The 10,230-nt window shown below is 44.0% G+C and overlaps 1 protein-coding gene across 1 annotated transcript in view; it reads left to right on the top strand.

Moving 5' to 3' along the window:
* ALDH1L2 (aldehyde dehydrogenase 1 family member L2) overlaps positions 1-7,790 on the top strand; it is an 82,204-nt gene extending 74,414 nt beyond the window's left edge. Inside the window, exons 22-23 of the mRNA XM_030214764.1 lie at positions 29-228; positions 6,164-7,790. Coding sequence (XP_030070624.1) covers positions 29-228; positions 6,164-6,219 — 256 coding nt within the window. The 3' untranslated portion in view covers positions 6,220-7,790. The remainder of the gene's footprint in view (positions 1-28; positions 229-6,163) is intronic.
* Positions 7,791-10,230: the final 2,440 nt, after the last annotated feature.

The following is a 10,230-nucleotide window of genomic DNA, read 5'->3' on the forward strand; positions in this document are numbered from 1 at the left end:
GTTGTTCATATACATTTTTCTTTTACAGAGATATAGATGGAGTGTTGCGGCGAGCAAACAACACTGAATATGGTTTAGCTTCGGGGGTTTTCACAAAGGACATAAGCAAGGCTATGTACGTTAGTGAAAAACTAGAAGCTGGAACAGTGTTTATTAACACATATAACAAGACGGATGTTGCAGCACCGTTTGGTGGATTCAAACAGTCGGGATTTGGCAAAGATTTAGGTAAGTATCTGCTGCAGTCACTGGACTTTGTATCTTATATTCAAGACTTTTTGGGTCCTATTTACTATTTACGCAGATGCCCCACTCTATATGTTAAACCTAGTGGACCTACCGCCCAGAAACGCCAAAAGATTGGCCCGCAAATTCCTCAATCTGAACTTCCCCAGCTGCAAAGGAATTAAATACAAACAGTCATATGCCACTACTTTTGCGTACAAAAGCACACAGATATGGAACGCAATACCCATGACCCTGAAAACCATGGACAATCTAACCAACTTTCACAAATCGTTGAAGACACATCTCTTCAACAAAGCCTACAAAAGACATCCTTAATGAAATAAATCATCCCTTAAACCACTCAGGTTCATCAAACAACACCTCTCACACGATCTTACCTAACACCTTCCCATCTAAATCCTCATCTACCTTCAGCCTACTATTGACTGTATTTAAGATCATGTAATGACTACATTATAATAACACTCTGTAAGCCACATTGAGCCTGCAAAAAGGTGGGAAAATGTGGGGTACAAATGCAATAAATAAATAAAATAAATAAATAAGTACTTTCCCCCTCATTCTGTGAACTTGCATGCACAATTTCACACTTAGCTTGCAGAGTTGCACTCGTAGGTTATAGAATAGCGCCAGTTACGCATGTGACTTCATTGGCAAATTTGCTGTCAATAACAACCAATTAACAACCGATAACTGGTTATACTTGGCGATCACTGGAATTACTTTGCACGCGTAGCTGCTCTTAGTCAAATTCAGCACACAAAATCCATAACGCAGAACTGCAAGGGGAAGGGCATGGGCGGGTCAGGAGCATGCTTAGCACTTATTGCACAGGTTCTAGATTACTAACAGTTACACTCCTAATTGAGGACCAGATGATCAAAAGCAAACGCAGGCGCTAAAGGCCAATAGTGCCAGACTAGCACCCACATTTGCCCGCGCCCCATGATCAGAGCCGGTGAGTGCGTGTAACAATGTGCTTGCCGGCTCTGAACACTAATAGCATGAAAATGCTAAACGGGGACCTTTGTATTCCCCAAACAAGGACGCTGCTACTGTTGTAAACCCTCTGCCAGCTCAGAGCTGGCGTTAGGGTTTACAAAGCACTGGGGAAGAATTGGAAGCCCTGTCCAGCATGCATCTGCATGCTAGCAGAGGCCCCACATCCCCCCTGATATATTAGATCCCCCAACTGACCGACCCACCCTCCCAACAAAAGAGAGGGCTGGAGGTCCACCGGACCTCCAGCCCCCACCTGGAGGTCTAGTGCCCCCAAACCCCCCATTCCTTCAGATGACAGAGGAAGGAGTAGCACTTCCTCTTCCTTCCAGCGTTGCCTCCAAAACAGTGCCCTGCCCAGTGCATCCTGGGATGTGTTGGGTGGGGCTTCTCTACCATATAAGAGAGTTTTTCCCTTATATGGGAGGGAAGCCCTGCCCATTTTGGAGGCAGTGCTGGAAGGAGGAGGGAGTGCTACTGCCTCCTCTGTCATCTGAAGGTACTGGAGGGCAGGTTGGTCAGTCAGGGCATGTCTGGTTGGGTCAGTGGGTGCTAGACCACCAAGGCCTCTGTTCGGGGAGGGGGGAGGGACTGGCCTTTTTTTGACAGCCTGGATCTGTTAAACAACTTCTGCGGGAGGATTGTGCCTTGGTTGGTGCCCAGGCACAATCCTCCCACAGAGCTAATAGCGTGCATGAATTTGCATGCTATTAGCTTTGATCATAGGGATGTTATTGTCCCGTGCTGTTCCAGCACTAATTTTAGAGCGCTGTTTGAAACAGCGCGGGGTTTGTGATCATCTGGTCATGAGAGCAGCTAGGCACAAGCATTTACACCAGCCATTAAACTACCATTGATTGCTTGCACCTAAAGTTAGACATGTAACCGGGGACTTATGCTAGTATATTATAACACAGGGCCAGTCCTCAGGGCACACCCATCCAGTCAGAGTTTTAAAGATATCCCCATCGAATTCAACGGGGATATCCTGAAAACCCCCATCTGTCTGGGTGTGCCCCGAGGACTGGGTTGAAAACCTCTGCTATAACAGCAATTACTAGCGTAATTGTTGGATATAAACAGGGCTGGTCTTAGGGCGAGGCGACCGCATAGGGCCTCGCGCTCAAGGGGGCCCCGTGCGGCGTGCCTGAACTCTGCCCCAACCGCCTGAGTTCCAGTCCCCCTCCCTCTGAATTTTAAAAGTCATCTAAGTTACCTCGTCGGGGTTACGGCGGCAGGCAGCAGCAGTGAAAAGCGTGCGAGCTGCTCGGCGCTTCAGGAGCCTTCCCTTCCCTCTCCTAGCTCTGGTCCCGCCCTCCCGCCCTTGTGGAAACAGGAAATGAGGGCGGGAGTCAGGACCAGAGCTGAGAGAGAGAAAGGAAGGCTCCTGAAGCGCCGAGCTTGCATGCTTTCACTGCTGCTGCCTGCCGCTGTAACCCGACGAGGAAAGATGATTTTTAAAATTTGGAGGGAGGGCGGGAGGCCCCTGGAGCTCGGAGGGGAGCCTTGGAGATGGGAGGGGGGCCTTGGAGCTGGGAGGGAGGGAGGGGGACCTTGGAGCTCAGAGGGAGAAAGGGAGGGAGGGGGCCCTTGGAGCTCAGGGGGGGAGGGGTGGCCGGCCCTGGAGCACAGAGGGAGCTCGGTGGGGTGGAGCTAGGGTGGGGGTGGGCTAGGATGGGGCCCCATCAAATTGGTCTGCACAGGGCCCCGCACTTGCTAAGACCGGCCCTGGATATAGAATTGGTGCTTAGCAAGCATCATCCCCACACCTAACAGGTTCAAATCCTACAGAAGCTCCTTGAGGCCTTGGGTAGGTCACTTAACCCTCCATTCCCTCAGGAGAAGGCAATGGCAAACCATTCCTCTATTGTGCCATAAAAACCACAATGTGAAGGTGGGGGTCCCTCACTGTTCGGTTGCCAGCAGTCAACTCTGACTTGAGGGCACATCTGGAGATTATATACACACTAAACATTTTTATTGCCTGAGTAACTAATATACTCTACTGCATTAGTTATTAATGTACATTATTAGTATCTAGTTCCCATTGCATAAAATAGGGCTTGCAGTAAAAGAATGTGCGTTAGCAGTAGCACAAACTGAATCGGTAGAGCACGTTGAGAACTCTAGCTGATTATTTGCAAATGTTTTGTCCAAGAATTTGCTTACAATTGAAAACCAGAGGTGTTTAACAGTCACAGGGACGGCTTCTGGGAGTCAGTTACAGTATCATCATGAATCATTCCGATTCCCTGCTCTTTTAAAGGAGCCCCTTGGACAGATCTGCTGCCTCTTTTTATTCCTTTAGAAAACAGAAATTGACTGAGGTCTACTAACAAATAAGTGTACCACTAAACTCCAAAAAAGGTAGACCGTGGGTTCACTACAGATTTGGTAAGTGGGTGAGAAAAAGCCTTATACTTGTCACAGGGTCATGATTCGCACAATCAACACCCAATCTATGGAGGAAAACCATTTTTTTTGTGTGTGACTGGTTTAATCATTGACAAAAACATTTGGTTGGAAGGTGGTTTTTGTCAATGATTAAACCAGTCACAAACAAAGTGTTTCATCCATAGATTGGGTGTTGATTGTGTGAATCATGACCCTGTGACAAGTATGAGACTTTTTCTCGCCCACTTACCAAATCTGTAGTGAACCCATGGGGGCTCATTTTCAAAGCACTTAGCCTCCCAAAGTTCCATAGAAACCTATGGAACTTAGAGGCAGATGCAGCAACCAAACGTAATAACGAAAAATGCACCAAAAAAAAAAGTCACACATGCTGAGATCGGTATTGAAACGTACAATGTATCAAAGAATCACAATACACATCGTTAATCGGCCCCCAAATCATGCGCAGAGCAGCCAAGCGTTATGTTAGCTGCTCTGCGCATGCCACAAACAGTCAAAACACAGTCAAATCACAAGCACATGGCTCCCAAATCAAAACAAAAATAAAAAAAAGGGTCGGGAGGGGGCAAAGGCGCTGGTCAGGAGCGTCCTGTATGGCCGTCCTTGCCCCCCCCCCCACCTGTGGTCGCCGTTCCCCCCGCCCCACTTCCCCCTGCATTCTAAATTAAAAACCAAGAATAAAAGCAAACGTACCTTTAGCAGCCCTTGCCTCCTCCCGATCCTTTTTTTATTTTTTTATTTTTTATGTGTTTTCTGACGTCCTTTGGACCAATCACAGCGCTTTTAGCTCTGCTAATGCGCTGGGATTGGCTCAAAGTTTGTTTATTTTTTCACTTAATGATTTTGTCCTGGCACAGAGCTGTCCTAACGAGAGGTCCAGACCTCTCGTTAGTTTTCCTGCCTTTTTCCTGCGTAAAGGCAATCGGAAAAGGTTAGTGCATGTCGTTTCAATGGGGTTTTCACACTAATTGCTGATCTCCATTCCGTTTTCGTTAGCTGCTGGCTTCCTCGGTAAAAGCCCTTTGATGCATGCAATGGATCAAATTTTCCTCGTTGGAGAGTCATTAAAGGCTCATTTAGCTTTAGTGCATCTGCCTCTTAGCCTCCCAAAGTGCTTTGAAAATATGCCTCATGGTCTACCATTTTTGGAGTTTAGTGGTACACCTTTTATTCCTTTAGGATGTGATTCTCCCTTTCATTGCTCCTTACTCTACATTTACCCTCAAGCAGTGGCGTTCCTAGGGGGGCTGGCACCCGGGGCGGATCGCTGATTCGCCCCCCCCCCCCGGCGGAACCCCCCCCCCGCTGGGTGCATGCCGCCGGGGGGGGCGGGTGCCGCGCGCGCCTGTCCTCCGTTGTTCCATGCTTCTTCTCTGCCCCGGAACAGGAAGTAACCTGTTCCGAGGCAGAGAAGAAGCATGGAACAACGGAGGGCAGGCGCACGCGCGGCACCCCCCCCCCCCCCCCCCCCCTGGTGGCATGCACCCGGGGCGGACCGCCCCCCCTCGGAACGCTACTGCCCTCAAGCACTACTGGATTGTAACATGCCACCCAATCAATCAGATAAGCTGAACCAGTCCCACTTTAGTTAGAAGTCCATACACACAATAGCATGGAGCCAGGACTAGTTCAACTCACATTTGATTTGGAGCTATCTGGTACCCTTAGTTCATTGCAATCCTTTCCTTTGGAGGCTGTATACTAAAGTGTCTACATTTGTAAATGTGAGGCATGAAAACAGCAAGTAATATGCATAATCATATTTGCAAATTTAAACTAACACTATTTTGTACAAATGCAAAAATTGCTCTCAAGTTGAAGAATCATGCAAATCAGTTTTTTAAATTATTTTCATCTAGTTGGCTTTCACAAATTCAAGAACACAAATGCTTTTTTGTGAGACTTAACTATACACTGGAGATGCAGTTAATTTTTGTAATCAAGTTCATGATTTTGTGTGAACATTAATGCCAAAAAAAGCACCAACAATTTGCATAATATGCAAATGAACTAGTTTCTCAAGGGAAATAACTCACATCACGACCATTTCCAGGGAATCCTTTGTTAGTTCACTAGCCCCATGGCTGGGTTAAAAAAAAAAAAGATATGAGTGATGTGGTAGATCTGTAAAAGATATGGAAAGTTCTTGGAGAGAAAGTCCATAAACCATTATTAACAAGATAGACTTGGGCAAAGTAATTGTTTATCCATGGAGATAGGTGGCATGGAATTGATCTACTTTTTGGGGAACCTGTCAGGTGCTTGTAATCTGGTTTGGCTACTGCTGGAAACAGGATACTGGGCTTGATGGACCTTTGATCTGACCAACTGTTCTTATGTAAATATATTAAACAGAATGCTGTAATATTAGTGTGACAAGATTACTAATAACTTCAGTATTTCATGCTATAGGACAGGAAGACAAAGACCAACTATGAGGGCCACAGATTAGCTCAAAAATGCCTCATCTGATCAATGTTTTTCTACTCTGAAATCCTAGGTGAAGAAGCACTTCATGAATACCTCAGAACTAAAGCAGTAACTGTAGAGTATTAATACAGAAGCTGAAGATGTACAGCACCAGATGGAAGCTCCAGATCTTTCATATTCACTCCATTCAATGTTTTAAAGACAATTCACAATGTCCTGGGCATGGTTTATGAAGCTACTACTAATAGGGGAAATAGATTAACTAGGAGTACAAATTTCATACAAATAATCCAAAGGTACTCCAACTCAAATAAATATCATTCTTTAATGAAAAATAACTGCGCAATTATAATCCACACACACCAAATGGTCCAAAGGAACTCTGCATATCAAACCTCTCACACCATCAACCATACACAGCCCGAATCCTGTTGTCCGGAAGTTTTATCGTGTTCCTCCTGATGAAGTGAACAACGAAATGCGGTCTCGCATAGAGAAACTAGAGGAAGTTAGCATGATCAGAATGATTATGTAAAGTGGCTCCGAGGGAAGCTGTTTTCAAATCTGGCACCGCACCCATTCAATATATGGACTGTAATAGCTGAATCCTGTTTAGTGGGAATTTGCTGTTTGCCTGTTATGGGCTTGATATGAACTTTAATATATTGACTCTAACTTTAACACATTGATTTTGTTTGTAGCTGTATACATATATTTTTAATGTATTGCAGTTAATGATAGATACAGAGAGTAAGTTCATTTGATATGTATTAACAGCATCTTATGAAGCTATATAATTGCAGATGATATAATGATTATGTGGATAATGAGGTTGGATGGCTGTGTATGGTTGATGGTGTGAGAGGTTTGATATGCAGAGTTCCTTTGGACCATTTGGTGTGTGTGGATTATAATTGTGCAGTTAATTTACATTAAAGAATGATATTTATTTGAGTTGGAGTACCTTTGGATTATTTGCATGGTTTATGAAGAACACACCCAGGAAAAAAAGGCAAAAATAAAACATTATAAAGGTGTATACATGCCTAAATAGGTCTTTTTCCCCATGATGTAACTATTTTATAGAATTAATAAGTACTGGGAAAGCAAAACGTTAATAAATCTAAAAAAAAATGCTTAAGTCAGTTGGGAGAACATTATATCCAAATACACTTCTTACTTTTACAAAATGAAACCTCAACTGCCCAGGGGGAGAGTGTCCAAGACCTCTAACAAACTCTCAAAATCAGGTCATCCTGTCACCGGTTTCAATTATATTCCGGAAAAACAAACAGAAGGAAACATCTCCCGAAAGCCCAATACAGCAGGGAGAAAAAACTACTGTTCCAAAAAAAATGTAAAATGCAAACTAATCCACAAGACTACTAAACGTAGTGTACTTTCAAAACCAACTAAAAATTAGGGAAAAAATTACAAACAGTATTAATTGACATTGCACAGTGTGTGTGTGTATATATATATATAATAAAACTCCACTATTTATCTGAGCGAGTCCAAAAATATAATTATCCACTGAAAGTTAGAGTCTTCTGTTGAAGATATTTTTGGACTCCCATCCTAAGTGGTGGAGTTTTTTTGTTTTATATATATATATATATATATATGCTGTGCAGTGTCAATTAATGTTTGTAATTTTTTCCCTAATTTTTAGTTGGTTTTCAGAGTACACTGTCAGGCTCATTTTCAAAAGAGATGGACGTCCACCTTTCGACATAAATCAGAACATGGATGTCCATCTCCCAGACGTCCAAATCGGCATAATCGAAACCCGATTTTGGACGTCTCCAACTGCAGTCCATTGCAAGGACATCCAAATCTCAAGGGGGCTTATCGGAGGTGTGGTGAAGGCGGAACTTGGGCGTGCCTAAGACTTGGATGTCTTTGAGCCATAATAGAAAAAAGCAGGGGCGTCCTAAAGTAAAACTTGGAAGTTTTCACCCGAACATGTTTTTTTATGAATACGGCACAAAAAGGTTCCCGAAATGACCAGATGACTACCGAAGGGAATTGGGGATGACCTACTGTTAGTCCCCCAGTGGTCACTAAGCCCCTTCCACCCTCAAAAAACATCTTTCAAAATATGTTGTGCCAGCCTCAGATGTCATACTCAGGTCCATGACAGCACATGCAGGTCCCTGGAGCAGTTTTAGTGGGTGCAGTGCACTTCAGCCAGGCCGATCCAGGCCCATTCCCCTCTACAAGTTACGTTTGTGGAGGAAACAGCGAGCCCTCCAAAACCCACTACACCCACATTTAGGTGTCCCCTTTCACCCGTTAGGACTATGGTAGTGGTATACAATTGGGGGGTAGTGGGGTTTTTTTTTTTTTTTTGGGGGGGGGGGGGGTTGGGGGGCTCAGCACACACAGTAAAGGAGTTATGTACCTGGGAGCAATTTATGAAGTCCACTGCAGTGCCCCTTAGGGTGTCCAGTTGGTGTCCTGGCATGTCAGGTGGACCAGTACACAACTAATGTTGGCTCCTCCCACATCCAAGTGGCTTGCATTTGGACGTTTTAGACATGGCCATCTTTGGTTTCGAAAATCGCCTAAAGTCAAAGACGTCCATGTCTAATGTCGTCCAAATCCAAGGACGTCCTTGGTATTTTCGAAATGAAAGATGGACATCCATCGTTTTTCAAAAATACGCTTTTCCCTGTCCCCAGATTTGGTCGTTTTACAAAGGCATCCAAATCCCAACTTGGACGTTTCTTTCAAAAATGCCCCTCCATGTTTAGTAATTTTGTGGATTAGTTTGTGTTTTTTTTGAAACAGTAGTTTTTTGTCCCTGCTGTATCGGGATATGCTGATTGTTTTTCCAGAATATACTTGAAACTGGTGATACAGGATGACCTGCTTATGAGGGTTTGTTAGAGGCTTTAGACACAATCACCCTCGGCAGTTGAAGTTTCATTTTGTAAAGACTGAGAAGTATTTGGACTTAGTGTTCTCCCAACCGACTATAGCAAAAACTTTTGTAACTATTTTATGCATTGATTATACATTTTTTGAACACTGAATTATGCTTGAAAATGTTTTAATACATAATTAACCTCTTACTTCTGGTTGACCAGATTTTGTGTGACATTTTAGATGGTGAACTAGAATTTCAATTCAGTCTTCCATAGAATTTAACAGTACCAGAATATCTCACAACCCATGGTGATGGTAAATATGAATACTGCAACATATCTTGGGAATTATGCTTACATACTGGAGTGGGCTAGTGGTTAGAGCACCGGTCTTGACAGCCAGATGTGCTTAGTTCAAATCCCACTGCTGCTCCTTGTGATCTTGGGCAAGTCACTTAACCCTCTATTGCCTCAGGTACAAACTTAGGGTTCCTTTCACTAAGCTGCAGTAAAAGGGGGCCAGCGTTAGTGCACGCTGAGGCCCCCTTTTACCGGCAGTGGGCAAAAGGCAGCCTTTTTTCCTTGGAGCCCTTAAGTACACCACCTGTTTCAGGGTAAAGTACTTAAGGGCTCCAGTGCTAACCTGGCACTTTAAAACTAGAAAATATTTTGTAGCGCTGGAAATGGCATGCACTGGGGGTGGGAACTACAGTCAGGTTCCTGCAGTAGCTCAGTGGTAGTTTCGGCATGGCGAGCAGTAAGCCCATGTTGGGCTTACTGCCGCTTAGTAAAAGGGCTCCTTAGATTGCAAGCCCTCCGAGAACAGGGAAATACCCAGTGTACCTGAATGTAACTCACCTTCAGCTACTACTGAAAAAGGTGTGAGCAAAATCCATAATAATAACAACATTGTAAGTTTTAAAATTCAAGATGCCATGTTTCTACACAAGGAGATACTTTTGCTGTTCAGCTTTAGTGTTCTTGTCTGATACTGAAAAAGACCTGTAAACAGACTGACTGCACAGATGCAAAATGTTGCTTTTGTTACTCCTCAGAAGTACAAGAAAACTATGGTGCCAAGTTGTAAATCCAATGCAATAAAGTGCACTTAGTGTGATCTTTGTATAGTACATACAGAGTTCTGTAGCAGTATAAAGATGTGCGTAAAGTGCTCAAAGTATGGGAAATATTTTCTACTTTCTTGCCTTAAGGAAGCTGCAATCTGTACAGGCTGGTGTAAAACAATGTTTTATGTATATGTACCATT

This window comes from Microcaecilia unicolor, chromosome 9 (genome assembly GCF_901765095.1).
Source record: "Microcaecilia unicolor chromosome 9, aMicUni1.1, whole genome shotgun sequence".
Taxonomy (NCBI): domain Eukaryota; kingdom Metazoa; phylum Chordata; class Amphibia; order Gymnophiona; family Siphonopidae; genus Microcaecilia; species Microcaecilia unicolor.